This window comes from Gouania willdenowi, chromosome 12, assembly GCF_900634775.1.
Source record: "Gouania willdenowi chromosome 12, fGouWil2.1, whole genome shotgun sequence".
Lineage (NCBI taxonomy): Eukaryota > Metazoa > Chordata > Actinopteri > Blenniiformes > Gobiesocidae > Gouania > Gouania willdenowi.
The window spans coordinates 32,610,693-32,630,660 of NC_041055.1; the positions used below are offsets into that span (position 1 = coordinate 32,610,693).

Genomic DNA, 19,968 nt, shown 5'->3' on the forward strand with positions numbered 1-19,968 from the left:
GTACATGTGTAATACCCACAGCCCAGCAGCAGTAACCCCCAAAAGGTGAAATAGTTCTTTAACTCGTTCTTATCAAACATGATCTCACCGTCAGAAGCTTCTGCAACAGAGGAAGAACCGTGGGAATGTTCTCCATCCTTCTCCACCCTACACAGCCCTCACCTGTTGCTCTGCAGCAGTAGGGTTTAGGTGAAGCAGCAGCGCCCTCTGCTGGACACAGGACTGAAGAGGAAGTTCACAGCATCACTCATGGTTGAAACTAAGGACATGATCATTGATCTCACACTGAAAAGATTCAAACACACCTGAACAATGTTTATTCCAGAGAAACGATAATAATTCATCAACATTGGACCATATATGAACATTAAAGTATTTAAATAAGCAAAAAAAAAAAAATACAAGTTTCTCCAGGTTCTCCAAATTCTTCAATCTTGTGACCAATTTTCTTAAAAATATAAATGTACAGGTTAATCTGTGGGAATATTTGTGGAGAAATTCTAGGATTAGAAAAAATGTGTGCAGTTCTCAAAACAATTAGTGATGAAAATCTACTGCAGTCATAATATGTTAACATTTCATTTAATCAGACAAATCTTTTCAGGAAATTTACTTTGCTCTCCTGACACGTTTCGACTGTCAACTGTCAGTCTTCCTCAGAGGCATCTGCAGATCACTTTTATGTGTTCTTATGACTTCTTTCTGGGCGTTGGGCCTACTTGGTTACGGGGGCAGCATCCTCATGCTGCGTTTGGATTCAACTCGGAATCCAGATAAATCCGACAGAAGGAATCGTAAAAGTTGAGTCTGACCTGGCTCTTCTGAATGTGGAGGAGCAGCGGCTCTACTTTGAGCTCCTCCTGGATAACTCAGCTTCTCACCCAATCTCTAAGGGAGAGCCCAGCCCCCCTACGGAGGAAACTCATTTCATACCTTGTTCTTTTGCTTCTGACCCAAAGCTCAAAATGATTCAAATGTAAATATATTATTGTTTATAAAGACATACAGGCCTCACTGTGTCTGCTGAGGAAATGAACAGTTTATCTTCTAAAGTCTTAAGAACACGGATGTTAGTCAAAAGCTGTGTTTCCATTACCCTTGAAAATGTGCAAAACCTAAATAGCTCAAAAAAACTGGTGATAGAAATTTTGAAAAAGCACTCAAATATCGCAAAAAAGTTTCTAGACGTTTCCATATTGAAATGTGTCGCAAAAGCGCTATGAAAACACTTTCCACAAATACACATCACAGGACGTGACATACCTGGTCACATGACCATTTCTCCCTGAGGAAACATGGTGCAGTACGTGTGGACAGAAGAGGAGGCGTTTGTTAGCATCATGCTGTGTTCACATCAGACGCGTCACAAAATGTTTGTGCAACAAAATTACATACAAGTCAATAGGATGGATGCAGTGTTGGGCGGCGCAGTTGATCTACGCAGCAAGAGCATTGGCCGCAACATGCGCACTCCTCAATTTTTCTGTGACATTTGTCATTCACTTGACTTGAAAATATTGAACTTCTGCAAATGTTTCGTGTGACGCAGCTGCAGCTGTACAGCGACGCCCCTACAACCACGCCCTTGCAAAACAATTTGTCAATGCGCTGAGCCGTTAAGTGGATGGTGAAGCATTTTTTTCAATGTAACCTCAAATTTAGCCATGAAGTGGAAGCGTAGCAGGAAGGGTTCGAATAAAAGGAAATAAGTTTTGCAAAGTTTCCCCAAATTTGTCAGAAATTTGGAGGCTGTAGCAGTTGAGGTGAATGAAAAGGTTCATGTCGAGGTATTTGCTCAAGGGGATCAATAGGGCACGGTTTGTAGTAGGGGGCGTGGCTGTAGGGGCATCGCTTGTACAGTTTCGTGCCTGCAGCTAGACCCTTCTTGTCTTTTCACCATTTCAGCACAGAGTAGAAAATAATAGTGAGTGTGTGACCACCCGGAACTCTATGACACGGCCTGTTTTTTTTTTTTACCGAGACCAGAACAGAAAAGATTTGGCGCAGCTCCTGAGTTGGATGTGTCGCTGGTAACCTGGTTGAACTCAGGAACACCAGTGTCAGCGTGTTAACGGCTCCTAGCTTCCACAGATGGTACTGAGCATCGATTTACTGAGGTCCTCCATAGTTGATAGTGAAAAGAAAAGAAGTCTGGTTGGTGGCGCTTTCATATTAGCTTCAGACGCACTATGAACATATGAGAAAACGTTTTTCAATCTGCAGAAGCTTTGGCCGTGATGCGTCCGGTGTGAACGCAGCATTACACTTAAAATGATTAGTGCACTTAGACGTGAAACAGCAAAAAGAATGCAGAGTGTTCTATGGCGGTTTGGAGCGTCCGTCTTCCTGCAGAGAAGTCTCATGGGATGAGATTTCAGCAGAGTTACCAGACTTCACAACAACTTTCAATGGAAACACCTTCAAAGCGCAATTATATTTGGTCGACATTTTGAAATATCGCTTTTATTTTGCAAAAATCTGCAATGAAAACACAGCTAGTGATGGACTAATAATCACCGTGGTCCTTGGTCTGGACCTGTACAGCACGTGGGAGCCAGAGGATAAAACAGGAGCAGTTGTAGTGCAAAACATTGACTGTCTTTATTGTTCACAGTTACACACACTCACTGCTTTAAGAACGTCTCCATCTGAGCTCCTTTGTGCTGATTGGACCTTCAGTTCAGTCTCTGCAGATGCTAACGTTGGCGTTTAGTGGATCGTTGGACATGCTGGAGTTAGAGAGGAGGAAGGAAACGGCAGCAGGAGGAGGAGTTTATGAAGAGCTGAAAGGAAATGATTGGTCGATGAAACATGAAAGACTTATAGTGCTTATTCAATAAGGACAGAAGCATGTGCTCAGCTTCAAATCCAGGAACTAAAGTTAGTCATGGTCCTCATCAACGTCTGACACACACACACACACACACACACACCAAATTAAAAACAACGAAGACAAACAGTCAGTGTAACTTTTCCTCCCATTCAAACACATGAACTTATGATCACATGACCTCTCGTTCTCCTCCAAACTTTGGCGATGAATCCTAAACGTTGAGCAGTAAGTGAAACTCATGGGACCCTGTGGATTAATTTATGAATACAAAGGTCAAAGGTCACATGATTAGCTTAATGACATCGTGTTGGCAAAGCTTCGAGTCCTGATTGGCTCGTCTTGTCGTCCAATGGGAACGCTCGGGGGGAAAGACAAGAGTAACACTGACCAATCAACTTCAGTCTGAGTCTAACTGCGCTCGTGACGCGTCTCATTGTAGTCCATGATCTTTAGCTGCTGATTGGCCCGCCCTGAGCTAGCCTGGCTACGCCCCCCACCCAGCCCCGCCTTCCTACGTGGACTCTCCTGGTTGTTGCTCCTCTGCCTGGGCTCCTTGGAGGGCGCGGCACGAGGCGGAGGAAGAGCGGCGGGGGGAGGGGCCGAGCACAGCGGCTCAACACACAGATCGGTCTTCAACCCGTGGGCCAGCCCGGCGAGGCGCGGCGGCGGCTCCTCGTCGCACTGGCTCTCGCTCTTGTTGCGGAATAGCTCTCGCGCCCTCATGCCCAGGAAGCTGTTGGTGCTGGGGTAGGAGCCCACAGTGAGAGGGGCGTCGCCCGCAGGGCGAGGCCGCGATGGAGGCGGGGCTGTGCTGCCGTTCAGGGAGTGGGCCAATGACTTGGAAGAATTGTTGGCCTTTGGTTGCTGCGTCGACAACGTGCTGCCGTTACCCTGAGGGGAGTCGGGACGCGCTCGACGTCTGCAAGCGCTGTGGGAAGATATGCTAACGTTAGCAAACAGTAAAACGCTAACATTAGCAAACAGTCAAATAAACATTAACATTAGCAAACAGTCAACAAACGCTAACATTAGCAAACTGTCAAACAAACATTAACGTTAGCAAACAGTAAAACGCTAACATTAGCAAACAGTCAAACGAATGCTGTTAGCAAACAGTAAAACGCTAATGTTAGCAAACAGTCAAACGAATGCTGTTAGCAAACAGTAAAATGCTAAAGTTAGCAAACAGTCAAATGCTAACGTTAGCAAAAGTCAAATGAATGCTAACATCAGCAAACAGTCAAATGAATTCCATTAGTAAACAGTAAAATGCTAACTCTTAGTACAACAGTCAAATGCTAACGTTAGCAAACAGTCAAACAAACGTTAACGTTAGCAAACAGTCAAACGAATGTCTGTGTTCTTATTTTAAACGTGCATTTAAGTCCAAACCTTTTGTCCGACTGAGAGCGCTGGTCGTCCCTGCCGTGTGGTGGACAGGTGGGGGGGGCGAGGGGCGGAGCCTCCATCTCCACCTGGCTGTAGAGCTGCAGGAGCTCCGTCTGCAGCAGCTGAGTGATCCTCCTCTGGGTCTCATACCTGTGGTCAGACGCCTGTAGCTCCGCCCTGCACAGATCACACAGGAACCATGACTCAGCAGCTCCACCTCATCTTCTCACCTGGTCTCCGTAGCAACCACATGTTTGGCCGTACTTGGCCTGACATTTGACGTCTTCCAGAAACTTCTTCTGCTCAGCAATGAGGTGCTCCTTCTTGGACAGATGGGTCTCCAGCTCTGACACCTCTGCTGGTGGCCTCCACCTTCTGACCCTGGAGCAGCAGGCTGGTCTTCAGGGTCTCCACCTCCTTTCTATGAGACATCTGGAGCATTTGGAGCTCCTGGTGCACAGGGAGCAGAGGGAGATACATGTTAGGAGTGTATCACAGATGATCAGGTCATGTGATGCTAACTCCTACCTTGGAGTTGTCGGTGCCCGTGTGCTGGAGCTCCTGTTTGGACAACTTCTGAGCTTCACCGAGGAGCAGCAGCTGCTTGTTGAGGAAACTCATCTGCTGCTGAGTGCCCTCACTGTTCCTCAGCTGGAGGACAAAGAACATGAAGAACAATGATGAAGAAGGAACAACGATGGAGAGGAGACAAGTTTGAATAATCTATTGAACACATTTGATGCTGAGATTGATCAGAATATATGATCAGTGTTTTATTTTGAAAAGCCAAACTCAGTTCATTTCCTTACCTTGACAGTCATTTGGTTGAGGAGGTGACCGGTGTGACACACTCTGTTATTGGCTCTCTGAAGCTCCGCCTCCAGCTGGTCCGTCCTTTTCTGGCACTCCTGCAGTTTGCTCTGGAGATAAATTATAAACTCAGGATATTTATTCGGTTCTATGTTGTTAAGTTTGCTCTGCTTAACCTCCTTTGGTTTACCAAAACTAAAACATCAATAGAAAAGTAAAATCACAATTTACTTAAATCATTCAAACACCAACTGTTTTATTGTTTATTTCTTATTAATAACAGAATATCACTAAAGAAAACGTGTGTTCTTTAAAAAGTCAAAGAACAGGAATATTTCTAATGAAAACACTGAAAATCTACAGGCTGCAAGCTAAAAAAAAAACGTCCACTTTTCAAAATAAAAGCATCTCTTCTTATACGCTCTTGTTTTGAAGTTACTGTAACAGGAAGTTTAGTCAGGTCTTTGAAAATGTCTGAAATATGTCTATGTGAGTTTTATGGATGAAATGAGCACATGATGATATTCTACTTGGTCACTTTCTCACTTCAAATGTTTTCAGAACTTTCAAAGTAAAGGTGGAAAATCAAGAGATATTTAGCCTCAGTGTGAACAAGGTTTTCACGGGAACCGGAGGTTTCAGATGCAGGTGAACTATTTCCCGTGATGTGGGCGTGTCTACCTGCAGCTCCTGGGTCCTGGTGTAGTAATCATCTCGTCCCTGCTGCAGCTGTCTGATCTGAGTGTGAAGCCTGGTCACCATGGTCTCCCTGTCATCCCAAAGCTGTCTGTAGCGCTGCTGCTCCACCTGCAGACTGTCCCTCAGAGACAGGAGGTCCACGCTCTGCAGATTCAGCTGGTCCTTCTGCACACGCACACACACACGAAGTGACGTTGACATATTTTCTCTGAATCTGCAGTGATTATGAACTTGCCATGGCGTTGTTCTGCTCCTCCAGGGCGGTGGTGTTGATGATGCGTCTGAGGAGGCGTCTGTTGCGTATGGCGTGCTGCTCCCTCTTATAGCGCTCAAACAGCAGCTGGTTGTGCAGCAGCAGCAGCTGACTGCGCAGCGTGTGCAGCTCGTCCACAGGAGCAGAGCCTGGAGAGGAGGAGGAGATCAACACTGAGAATTTATTGTTTTACTGCATGTTCTTCTTCTTCTGAGGAAATCCTACTTCCCATGTGCAAAGATCACTAAATGTGACACAAACGTCCAATTCCATCCCAGAAAAACAAGCCAATCGTCCTTAAGGTGGCGCGACAACAAGTTTCTAAAATTCAACATTTGGAAATTCACAAATCAACCAAATTTGCTACAGATTTGTAACTTTGACCAAAATGTCGCCCCAACACTAGAAACTTTAGTACATTTAAACCTATTGAAAATTATAAAGTCCATCACTTGGTTTTTATAAAAAACTCCCACAAATTCTGCTAAATTGTCATTTTTCGATCTACAGCTCATCTTCAGACTGTCCTACACAAACCATCCACACACATTTATAACTGAACAATAAATCAGCCTACAGTGCATCAAAATGGTAAATAGATTTGTAAAATGTACTTACATGTTTTTCAAAGACATTATGGAGTCATTGTCGATGTTTGGAACATTTCAGAATTTCATTTTTATAGCATTTTGAAATTAGCTCTAATGCTAACTATTGTAGTCAATACAAAAATGTCTTTTTCAAACATTAGTTTTCCACTTATGGAGCCAAAAACTCGATATTAAATATGTGCATTTTTGTCTTAACTGAATTTCTGACACCTGTCAGTAATATGTAACAGTGTGTTTATGTAGCTAGCTAGCAGCTTGTTCGCTAACGGAGGAGAAAGTGTCTTACCTCCAAAGTGAGTCCAGTCTGCTGATTTACTGGGCAAAGGTAATCTGAAATAAAGAGAAGAAGTCAGTGTTCTAGTTTTAGTCATTTTTGTTGTGAATTTATACACTTTTCTATTACTTTTGTGTATTGTTAGCCATCATTTTGTGTTCAGTATTTTTGTAAATTCTACTGATTATTATGTACATTTTTAGTTGTCTTTTCATTCTCCACGTACGCTTATTAAGAATGGTAAACAAATAAAATATAACTCTCTTACAACCATGTCTGATTCTTACACAAACTGACTCCAAAATATACTCAATACACAAAATATGACAAAAAAATATACAAATGACTAAAACAAATACAAGGCAACTAAAAATGTAAACAAAATGATTTCAAAAATCACAAAATTACTCCAAAAATAAACAAACCCGACTCCAAAAACAACACTAGACAACAAAAAATATTTATAAAAGACACAAGGCGAAAAACACAAAATGACAAGGAAAAATACAGCGACTGCAAAGACAGATGACTAATAAATACAACTTTAAATTACATAAAGTGACACTAAAGAAACAAAAAACAACAAAAAATACAACAACAAAAAACCCCCAAACAAACACCAAAAATACGGTACACATAATGACTCTAAAAACACATAAAACAGGAAAAATACACAAAGTTACTCCAAAAGTCAGACAAAAACCCCCAAATAGACAAAATAAATACAATAAATGACCACAAACAAACAAACTAACAAAAACAAACCAGAAAACACACACAAAACAACCATAAAAATAGACACAAAGCATTTGTTGAGTCCTGGTCGTTATTTAAATGTTTAGATGAATGTTGGTCATGTGACCCTATCACATGTCTGGTGTCTGCTTGAACCTATAGTGGAGCTCCTCCTCCTCACCTCTGTAGCACTTTATCGTGGGCATCACTCCCCTGCTGAACCAGGCGATCCAGCACCTCCAGTGGTGACGCAGACACCCCCCCCTCCTCCTCCCTGTCCGCTAGCCCCTCCTCCTTCTGCACCAGCCTCTTCATGGCGTCCTTGTGAACTGCCTCAGATGTTTTCTGTCCCAGAAACAGTGACGCGGCTCTGGGCAGCGCCAGGTCAAAGAAGGACTCGTAGGGCACTGAGGCAGGGGTCTTACTGCCTGGACTGGGCAGGAACACCCCAAACTTCCCTGGATCGTCGTCTGGGGCCGACGGGCTTCGATGGAGGTGGTGATCGATGGGGGTGAACCCAGACTGGAAGGACCAGGACTGCTCCAGACCTGGACCACCATCTCCTCGTCCTCCTCGTTCTAAGCTGTTATTAGGAACGTTCCCGCCTCTATCTGGTGTGGATAAGGACCTGACGGGACCTGCAGGGTGAGGGGTGGGGAGGGGCTTGTCCTGAGCCTGGAAGCCTGTCAGTGTTTCAGTGGTGTGATAGAACGGGGAGTCAAAGCCCCTCAGGACAGACACTTCCTGCTGGTCTTCATTAATCTTCAGAAGCTCCTCCGTTATGGCAGCTGCAGCAGGAAGAACAGGAGGAGGAAGGTTAGACCCATGTGATGTCCCACAGCCAATCAGAAGAGACAACAGAACCAGCATCTTCATGAAAAAAAAACACATTACAACTTAATCAAAGAGTGACAAAAGACGACCAATTATTAAAGATCCACGAATGAATCAGAGTTAAAAAAGAACAAAACACCCAAAAATAATAAATATGTTAATTTTATGTACAATATGATGAGCATCCACCAGTTTGATTTATGTTGGCTTAAATTATTTATTTAGCTTTTTATTGCCACTTAATAATTTGTTCATGTATTCATAATAAAAAAGCAGTTTTGATATACTTTAATTTTAGGGCCACATTAAAATAAAAAGAAATCTGAGCACTTCGAGATGATAGTCGTAGTATTTCAAGAATAAAGTCAGAATTTTATTAGAGTAAAGTCAGAATATTTTGAGAATTTCTGAATATTACAACTTTAATGTTATGATTTTATTTAGATACAACTTTATTCTCGAAATATTACGACTTTAATCTCAAAATATTATGACTATTCTCGGAATATTATGACTAATCTCAAAATATTACTATTAAAATCTGAAACTTTACGACTAATCTAAAAAAGCTACGATATTAATCTCATAAAATTACAACTTTGTTCTCTAAATATAAGACACATTGTTATTATTATTCGTTGTCAGCATTTAGAATGAAGACCACTAACACTAGACAGAACAAAGGGTTTTGTCTTTGTAGTCCTTGTGTGTGAGTTTCCTTGGTATTTTTTTAATTTTTAGACATTGTGTGTTTTGAATTCATTTTGAAGATTTTCTCGTAAATATGGCAATTTTTTTGTTGTCTTTTTGTATGTTTTTCAAGTCATTGTGTTTTTGTCATTTTTTTCTGTTCTTGTCGTCATTCTGTGTATTTTTCTGTCATTTTGTGTAATTTCATGTCTTTAAAGTCCTTTTGTATATTCTGCCTTTGTTGTAGTCATTCTGTGTGTTTAAGTGCTTGTCAAGTGTGTCTTTGTTGTCATTTTGTGTGTTTTAATATTAATCATTTTTGTATTGTTTTTATCTTTACATGGGTTTTCTTTGTTTGATTTTTGTACTTTTTTTTGACATTTTGTTAATTTTGCCATTTTCTGTGTTTCTGGAGTTTTGTGTATTATGTTTGGCTTAATATAACTTCCAACTTCATGAATTACTATTTTGTTTTGGGGGCCACACAAAAAGTATTCAGTCCAAGATAATAAGGTAGTAAACAAATCAGCGTTTCTTTGTTGGTTCAGATCTCCCTCCTGTGACGATGCTGAGGTATTAAACACACACACACACACACACACCCACCACCTGGACTCACCCTCCTCCTTTTCTTTCTCGGTCCGCAGCTGAAGCTCCAGCTCCTGTTTCTTCATGAAGACCGACAGCTCCGTCAGAGTCATGGAGAGGCTCTCGGCTGTGGCTGGGTCTGGATACAAAGCTAAGCATTAACAGGACGTTAATCATGAATAGAAACGTGATCTCACCTCCACTCGTGGTAGCGTCTCCACTCTTCTCCGTTTCCTTCACTTGTTCCTGTCTGACCAGCGCTGGCTTCACACTCTCCCCCTGTCTCCGATCCTACAAAAGACACATTTTTCTTCTTTAACACACATTAAAACTTAAACATTTGTATTTTAACCTCGGGGCCCTTTTGGGGACCAAACGTGTACCTTCTGCTTATTCAGTGTTTTAAACTCAATATCTCATTCAGTTTAAAACCTTTGGACAGGAGTTTTTTTTATTGTCATGTTCATAATTCAATAATCAATAATGACTCCCATTATAACCACATATTTTGGATATACTGTTATCATGACATATAAAAGTGGTTTTCTCAAAAATACCTAATAAATATAAGCCTCTACAATCAAATTACAGGTAAAACAGGTTTTAGGTGGGAAGCCCCCTTTTATGAAGGGTACCATTTTGGTACCTAAGCTCAAAGAGTAACTTTTTTTAAAGGTGCCCGAGGGTTAAACATGTGCAACGATGACAACGTGTGGAGGTTGAACCTTTCTGGGTGGACTGGACTGGACTGAGGTGGTTGGTAAGGAGATGATGGGGAAGTCGTCTGAGTGGTTGGGGGGTGGCGAGGAGGTGGCGGGTGTGCCTTTTCCCCCTGCACAGATCAAAGCCATCAGCAGATCAAAGCCATCAGCAGATCAAAGCCATCAGCAGATCAAAGCCATCAGCAGATCAAAGCCATCAGGACACACACGGTGAGTTAAATACCTGACGTGCAGTGGAAGCGTGAGGGGAGGTGTGAGACACTGTGGGACGGCTCCAAGTTGGGCGACATGCCCCTGGAGGAAGGGGGCGTAGCCATGCCGCACAGTGAGGAGGGGCTCCACAGAGGGTCCTTCCCTCCATAGGAAGAGTTCAGTTCACAGGTGGAGTTCTGAAAAGAGGAAGAAAATCTTTCAGCAATCAGAGAAAGTTTAAATTCTCTCTAAACATGAACACAACAGAGCTTCCCCAACTGTGGGAACAAAACCAACATATATTAAAACAATGAGAACAGATGGTTTTTATGCTGATTAAAGCAGGACCATTTCCTTACACCATGTGACCAATAGTTGGAGCTAAAGCCTATTTTTAAAAAGTCAGAGCTTTATTCTGACAACTGCATCTTTAATATTATTGATTTATTTGTTATATCGGTATAAACATGAGCAGATGAGGATCATCAAACATTAACACTTCACCTGCCGTCTGGAGGTCTGAGGGCTACGGTAGGACGTCTGTGTCCCTGATAAAGCAGGTAAAGACAGGGGCGGGGGAAATGGCTGTCGCGGCGTGGAGAATGGCGTCGAAGAGGAACTTCCTGTTAAAAAATAAACAAACAGAGAAGATCTTAGATCACACTAAAAGCAGGGCGGCTTGGTCATTGGGATCTACTTCCATTGGTGTCACTGAGGCCGACGACAGAACAAAAATATAGAATTAACTTCCTGTTATTGTCCCTAAATTCATGTTTAGGGACAATATCACACATTTCCATCATTAGCCCAATGTAAAACAGGTAAGCTAATGTTAGCTTTAGCAAGTGAAGCTAACGGCTGGACGTCAAATCTGGCGTAACATTACTTAATTTCTACTGTGTATAAATATGAAATTAACGACAATAATTAACTCCATTGACCGCATTAAGCATGTTTAGCACCATTTTAGGTAGTTTAATAAACTATAATGACTCTGATTAGGGGAAGATGAGGAAACAGAAACCAAATGAAAAACTCAAACTGCATTGGGGAAATTTACCATTCCATTCATTCCATGTAAAGCCAAAGGAATAAATTATGTTTAAAAATGAATAAAAGACTCATTCTTGAGCTGTGCACGTGCACTGGAATGGGTTTGGGCTTAAAATAAATCCACGTTATTTGGGTTCTGGCTGTATCACGTCAGATGAAGCTGAGAGGTGTGTAGTGTGAGTGTTTGCTGACCGTAGCTGCTGTGCAGGTCTGTGTAGGGGCTGGGTGTGCAGTCCTGTGCTCGGAGGTGGATGTGTGGGTAGAAGTTCTCAGGCATGGTGGCGTAGCCCTCCTCACACGACGCCTCCTTGGGGTCCAAAGACACTTTGGCACATTCGATGACGATGTCGTGGATTTCATATCTTTTCCACCTGCAGAGGAAAATAGCACCTGTGGTCAGAGCGCTGCAGGGGACTGAGGGGCGGGGAGGTCAGAGGTTTTACCGTGTGGGGTCCAACTCGTGGTCCTTGGTTCCCGTCACCAGCTCTGGGTGAATGCGTACGTGTTTCAGCATGGGCTGAGGGTGAAACACAGGTGAGAGTGAGGCTCCTCCCACCTAGCTAAAGGTGCTACACATCACAGTCTCACCTTCACTACTTCCTGGAACGTCTCCATGTTTTCCTTCATGCTGTAGTGGGAGCGCAGGTAGGACACAAAGTTACATGGATACATGCCGTAGAGCCGGTGGAACAGAGAATACACGCTGGCGTGGAGGTGGATCAGATAGACCTCAGACACGTGACCTGTGGGACAACAGGAGGTGGAAAAGCTACGTTTTAAAAATATAATTTATTACATTTGGAAATCTATCAGTGGTTACGTTCCTCCCACTGTTTTTGCTGCGCTCCATGTGTGTCACATTGACTTCTACATTACACTATTAGGGCTGTACATTGCCATGAATCTATTTGCATGTCACGATACGATATACCCCGATACTAAATAATACAATAATAATATCAATAAGTCTAAAATGACATGTTGGTCTGTCCTGATCTAATTAACAAAAAAAAGGCACAATTAGTGACACCATGGTTTTTTGTATGAGTCATTGTGTATTTTGTTGTAATTATGTGTGTGCTTTTGCTGTTGTTTTGTTTATTATGAGTCCTCAATTTGTGTTTTTGGGGTAACTTTTCATATTTTCTGTTATTCATGTGTTTTTTTTTGGAGTCGTGTGTATTTTCAAAGTTTTTGGTGTATTTTCAAAGTTTTTGGTGTATTTTCAAAGTTTTTGGTGTATTTTAATTATAGTTTTGTATATTTTATTGTAGTTTTGTATATTCTAATTGTATTTTTGTATATTTCAATAGTAATAGTGTATTTCAATTGTTGTCGCCCATGTCTGCCAAAGCCCTGGGTTGTGCCCGAGGGGTTTCACATACAGCTGCAGCGTGCATGCGTGCGTGCGTAAACTTTAACCTGGATTCTTCAGGTTCCAGGACGCCAGACGCCCAAAGATGTCAAAGTATTCCCAGAGGTGTTGTTTCCCGGCCTGAGGAATCATGGGCAGGAGAGTGATCAGCACCAACACTCCCGTTATTAGCACCACCACGTCTGTGTCCGACTGCAGGAAGTCAGAGGGAAAATGATCAGGATCTCATTTAAAAGTCTGAATATGAGCTCTCCATCAGCAATACATTATAGAGCCTAACTCTATCTATATTTATCTATATCTGAGTCCATACCTTGAGGCATTTGAGCAGAGACAGCAGCAGGGGGTATCTGGCAATCTTGTGGATCCAGGACGGCTGCTTACGTACGACGTGGCCCAGGAGGGTGAGCGTGGGAAGACGACACGCCTGTTTGGTCATACAATCGTTCATCTTGTCTAGAAGGTGCTGTGAGGCAGAGAGGAGAACATCAGAACAAAACCCATCACCTGAAAATGTAAACATTCACCTGGAGCATCCATAACATTAACTACAGCTGCTGAGAAACAACTGATTTCAGATTAGAAATTCTTCAGTTGGTTTCTTTGGTAAATTTACAGAGAAATTTAAAATTTACAACTTTTCAAATGTTTAAATGGTGCATCTATCTTTTTTTTAACTCAGTCACAGACTCTAGTTACAAAGGTGGTACAATTAAAAATCTCTTTGCTTGTTTTTCAGTAAAGATTCAGTCATTTTACCTTTAAATCAACTGAATATATTTAGCTGCTGATAATATTCACTCATTCGTTCTGGCAACATTTTTCTCCCTCCGTGAAGGCAGCTGTGATGTTTCCTTTTCATGTTTCTAAAAAGTTTAAATCCAAAGCTGCTGCTCATCATCTGTTTCTATTGGCTGTCCAATGGGATTAAAACCTGTTATCATGGATGTACGGTACTAAACACCCCCCACAGGACTGGCTCTGTGGCTCCATAAAGGAAACACTGGTTCCAGCCAAAAATCTTTGGAAATAGTATTATTTTCATATGAAATAATTTTTAAAGGTATGTTTGTTTGGGTTTTAGAACATATATAGAGCGGACTGACACTGCCTGACGAAAGCTGGAGATACACACCAGCAGACCCCCCGCCACCCTGAAAAGGAGCAAGAGGGTCAGAAAATGAATGAATGATGGAACATCAGCAGAGCCTCTGATTTTTAGTTAAAAGTTCTGTTTATATTTACACGTTTTCATTTTGCTCTTGTTTCATCATCTTTCCCTATAATCAGACGTCATTATGTGGTGTTAAACTTCCTAAAAATCATGTTTAATACGTTTAATGGAGTTAACTATTGTAAATAATTTCAGATGTAAACAGCAGAAAAAGGCATGAAACAAAATGCACTGCGATCACATTTTGTGGGATTTGACCTCAATCAGTTAGCTACGCATGCTAAAGCTAACATTAGGCCACCTGTTTTACAGTGAAAAATATGGAGGAAATGTGTAATATTGTCTAATCAACATGTGAGTGAGGGTTATAGATATATTTACATTTCAGAAAGTTTAGTCCGTCTCATATTACATCAGAAATTGTGCAAAAATTGACATTTCTATCTCTCTGATCAACTGTGTAAGACCAATTAATTGAGTGTAAATGTGTGATATTGTCACAAAACATGCATGCAAGGCGTTATTTTAAATAGTTTGTTATAAACAATGTTTCTTTCTGTTTCAGGAAATGAATCATGTATTCTATGTGTGTGTTTTGGCTTTAAATCCAGTGTGACTGATCAGATGATGAGTGATGCTCCTCACCTTGTCGTGGGGCTCTCTAACAGAACACAGGATATGTGTGGCCTGGGTGGAGTTGGTTTCCAGGAAGTAGTCGACCAGCTCGTTGAGTAGCACCGACCCTCGCTCTGAGGACAACAGGTCCACACGTGTTTAGATCAGACTTAATAATATTAATAATATTGAGCATGTGCAACTGGGAGGAGACAGTGCGCACCAGTGCTGAGCTGCTCGTTAATGTGGCCTCTGATCTCCTCCAGCTGGTGAAGGTCGGAGGTCTCCAGGAACGGGAGGAGGTCCCCCACGTTGGGCTGCTCCCGGGTCATGGTGGCTGCAGAGAAGATAGGTCCTCAGTTTGGAGCCTGGAGGACCCCAACCACCAGCTCAGTCTCCAGGCACCTCTGGGGACCACAGCAGGAGAGCATCAGCACCATCTCTGGACCTTTCTACAATAAAGTTCACGATATGATGCAGATCTCTCACTAATGTTAACCAAATAAAATCCAAGCTCACTGATTGGCCGGGAGCGAGCTTCGTTAACACCGTTAATTATAGCTGAATGGTTGAGTTCAGGCAACTTTAAGTAAAATTACACAATTCTGAAGCAGCGTGTTAGAGGACAGAGTAATTCTAATTTTATATCAGTTCAGCACATGGAAATTTACTAAAATACTAAGTGTTGCTTCGCTACTTTAATCAACTGATTATTTTTTACCCTTTTTCTGCAACTACACCAAACTTGTCATTTTCATCACTTTTTCTTGCCATATTTTTGCTCCTTTTAATGTATTTTTGCTACATTTCTCCCATTTCTGACACTTCTACATCACATTTTAATGACTTTTCTACACATTTTTTTTCCACTTTCCAGACATGTTCAACACTTATAAACCATTTCTACCACTTTTACACCTAATGTCACACATAATGATCCATTATTGTCATTTTTAACCTCTTTTCACCATATTTCATGCTTATTTTTGCCAATTGAACCACATTCACCATTTGTCATGCCCATTATTTTCCAGTTTAAACGAATTACTAATCCTGCACATGTTCCTGAGTCGGAGTCCTGAGTTCATGGCTTGTTTTATTGCACTTTTCCAATTCGTTCTGTCAGATTTATCCACGTTCCGAGTGCAGTTGAACACTGGTCACTGGTTCCTTGTTTATGGTTGGATTTAATATATCTATGTTTATGGATAAATAACAGACAGACATGAGTTTTACAAGGTAGATTTTTGTATTTATTTTATTTTTTACATTTTATTCGAGAAAATACAGTTTGCACAAGTTTGCCTTTTCTTATTGATCAGTAATTAATTAATTTTATTTTAACTTAGTAGAGTTTTGCCTCTTTATCTTGAATCATCTTTTGGGTATGATAAGAGTTTGTGTTCATGTCCATCAGTATACATCCTGTTTATATTAATGTTCTTATTCCATATATCAACAGATACATTAAATTGAATATTGGTTTTTAAAGCTCCACATGTCGGTACCGGCCCCAGAAATCCCATGAGTCAGGCTGTAGTTTTAATGTTTCAGTGTGACTTTATTTCAGCAGCCATCAAACAGCCAACTTATTAAATCTAATAAATATTTACATTGCTCTGATAATGTTCAGCACTTCTATCAATGTTGGAGAATAACCAGGATGATGATTATGATGAACCTTCTCTGACAACCAAGTTTCAGTGTTGACACTGTGTGTGGTTTCTTTAGTTATGCTGCTGTAGCTTTGATGATGATGGGTGTGTTTGCACAGATAGAGGCTAGTCCTGCTCTGGCCTGTTTGGTGACTTGTTTTTTCACTACGTGCACGGTGCTGACCTGCTGATTGACGTGCACGGACGGCAGTGCACGTCGTTAAACAGCTCACAGAGAACAATGGACAGACTCTGTTTAACACGTTAACACTGTTATAAAACCGATCACTGATTAAAGCACACAGGTGATAAATCTGAGAAGTGCGTGATCTGGAACAACCATCATCATCATCCTCATCATTGTGAACATTTTCATCCCCATCCGTTAAAGCTCAGTTCCCCGCACACACACAGCTAACGTTAGCCTTGAGCTGAGCTCCGCCGGGCCGGGCTCTTCTAAACATGTCACCCTCTCTCCGCTCCTTCTGGAAGCTGTTCTCGGTCCCGGGGGGACGTTGGAGCAACCACGGGGGGAGGAAAGAGCCCGAAGACGGATGAAGTCACCTGTTTACCTGCTAGAGAGTCTCCACTCCACAGGGCGCCGCCATCTTGAACAGCTCACGACCCCCGTCCCTCCTCCGCCGTGTCCCTCCGCCGACACGACCTAATCCCGCACAGCCCCCTCCGCGCTGCACTTTAAACTTTATCGCACAGTTTTAACAGATTAAATGATCGTAAAACAGGAAATGGTGTATTAAATAAACAATGAGCTTCCGCTGCGGAACAGGACATGAACTTTAATACTCGGAAGGATGCGGTGAGAGTGGTAATGCGGTTTCCAGTGACCCACATGCACTCAGCGCACGCGCATAGAGAGTGATGAACATCTGAAATGATCCACTTTAAAAGTTTAGTGATTACTGTATTATTTGGTTTATAAATAGTTATGCTCACATTTAAACTAAACTTTCCTTTTTAATGCAGCTTTGCTGATCACTTAAATCTATATTATAGGACAAAAACATACGTGTATATCAGAATCAACTTTATTGACCAAGAGTGTAGGAATACACGAGGAATTTGTCTTGGTGACCTATATATTTGCCTTGGTGATATATATATTCTTTATAATATTTATTTATTCATGTTTTATGACATCAATGCAGTTATTCTACTCTGACTTTGTGTACAATCAGAGCTTTGCAGGGTCTTGCTATTTTCCTGTGCTTCTATAACGACTGCAGTCATTTTTAATCACAATCTAATAGTAATTGTGAAAATAACTCTTCAGTTTTCTAAAAGTGCCTCAAAAGCTTTGATTGTACACAAAGTTCCCAGAAAAGCTGCTTTAAAAAGGAAAGTTTAGTATAAATCTGAGGAGAGGGCCAGGTTTAATTTCACTTAATTTTATTCATAAAACACCTAATATAAAATACAACAGTAATTTAAATCACTAAATATAAAGTTTTAATGAAAACTCCCAGCACATCACTGACTGATTCTAGTGTTCATTTATCTTTTGTTTGGTACACTGGATCATTTTGGATATTTTCATTGTGTGGAAACTCACCTTTTAGGGACAAATAATAATAATAAATTAAAAAAAATCAAGGGTTATTTGCAATTACATCTATATGATCTTAATATTAAATCAATGACAGCGTTGATTTTAAACTTTATTTTAATTTTTTTACTAGTTCCAAAATAAGTTTCTCATTGTGAGTGAATTAGTTTAGTGTATTTTGTGCAATTACTTGAAAATTTGCAGGTATTGTAGGTCTTTACATTTCTATAAATTGTTTTAAATATATATCTATATATTTATCAATAATTAGTTGGACAAGTAATAAGGCCACATATTTGTATTGTTGTAATCTGCACTTAAATTTGTGTTATTACTGACTTTAATACTCATTTTTACGCCATCATTTTTAGGAAGAACTTATTCAGGTTGATGTGCAAATACATCTGTCAAATGTTACAGAAAAAAATGTTTTTCTATTATACAGATTGAATTATTTCTATGCATTTGTTAAACACATTAAAAGGACTTTGAAAAAAAAAATGTACACTTCTAAAATAGTTCATACGTTGAAAATGATAAAACTAAAATTTTAAATTAAGTTGAAGTATAATAAACATGATAAAGGAATATTAAAGATTCTGAACCAAATCTTTCAAATATTTCTCTAGAGAAAAAGAGGAGATAATGTTTGTTTGCTACAGTGACCAGCATAAAATTATTTTAAATACAAAGTCAAAATATTTGAGAAAAAAACAACTCTACTTTAGGGAGAATTGGCAAACTACTAAATCCAGGTTTCAAACCCGGTTTAAAGGATTAAATACAAGATTAACAAAACCCTATTCTCTGATTATTTATTTAACTAAATTACTACAACATAAACACCTAGAAAAAGCTGATATAAAAGCACGCTGTGCTTGGGAGCCAACAACATATACATTACATTGTTCTGATTTCAGATAATGCCCAACACTTAATTTTAAAAATTAACAGAGATAGATGGGGTTAAAAATTCAATCAATTTATTATTTTTTTGCAGACATGCATATTTGTCAAGAAAAGATTTAAGAAAAGTAAAATTAAATGACAAGGAACCAGAAGTTTTCTCTAAGTAGGACAGTTACCAGACGGGTTCTACTTCCAGGTTCCTCCACTTTGAAGAGCTAAAACACTGATTCTAGGCTTTAAATCAGAAGCCATATTGCATAGACTAGCATGAATCACCTTATTCATGTAACAGTTGCTAGTGGCTATAGTAGGGACTAAAATATGAATAACTAGACACGGCGTCTGGAGCTGGTGTAAGCATTGAAGAGACAGAGGCACTATGAAGTTTAAATGGTGACGTTAACTTGTATTATAGTTAAAGTATTTACAAAACCAAAGGAAAACATGTTCACAATGATAATTTAAACAATAATACTGCAGCATTCCCAGTAAAAGATCAGAAGGATTATGATTTGGTGGTGAGATCCATTTGATTGTCCATGATGAAGGCAACCCTTGTCAGCAGCAGAGTTGGGGGGTGGGGGGATGGGGGGGATGGGGGGTGGGGCGCAGACTATGGAAGTCCGATAGTTGATTATTCCAGTGGTGTTTCCAGTAGTGGTAGTTGTCTCTGCAACAGGAACCTGGCCTGTATTGAAAAGCTACAATTAGGACTTATGTTTTTTTTTTTTTTTACCACTAAACCTATTACAAAATCAGGTTATCAATATAGTTATTTTACACAACTTATGGTCAATTATAAAATCATAATGAGTTATTAATACTTTTGACTCCAAATGCTGTTAGATGTGAATGACTGTAGCTGGCAAGCAATAATCTTATTACAACAGTGCAGCACAACACCCAAAATACATTCACAATAATAATTTCATAACTGCATTCATTGATAGTATTAATAAATGTCAGACAGGCAGAAGAACATTAATCAGCACT

The 19,968-nt window shown here is 40.5% G+C and overlaps 1 protein-coding gene across 1 annotated transcript; it reads right to left on the reverse strand.

The window, feature by feature from the left end:
- Window positions 1–2,431: 2,431 nt before the first annotated feature.
- On the reverse strand, window positions 2,432–17,187 carry tsc1b (TSC complex subunit 1b). The gene is given in 23 exon segments (XM_028462162.1): window positions 2,432–3,761; window positions 4,226–4,399; window positions 4,487–4,576; window positions 4,578–4,672; window positions 4,751–4,873; window positions 5,032–5,142; window positions 5,714–5,896; window positions 5,967–6,133; window positions 6,882–6,925; window positions 7,786–8,392; window positions 9,748–9,855; window positions 9,914–10,007; window positions 10,442–10,548; window positions 10,662–10,827; window positions 11,135–11,253; window positions 11,876–12,054; window positions 12,127–12,200; window positions 12,272–12,426; window positions 13,106–13,250; window positions 13,372–13,524; window positions 14,878–14,981; window positions 15,071–15,254; window positions 17,075–17,187. Coding segments are annotated over 22 exon segments (3,627 nt in total). The 5' UTR covers window positions 15,180–15,254; window positions 17,075–17,187; the 3' UTR covers window positions 2,432–3,241.
- Between the last annotated feature and the right edge of the window lie 2,781 nt (window positions 17,188–19,968).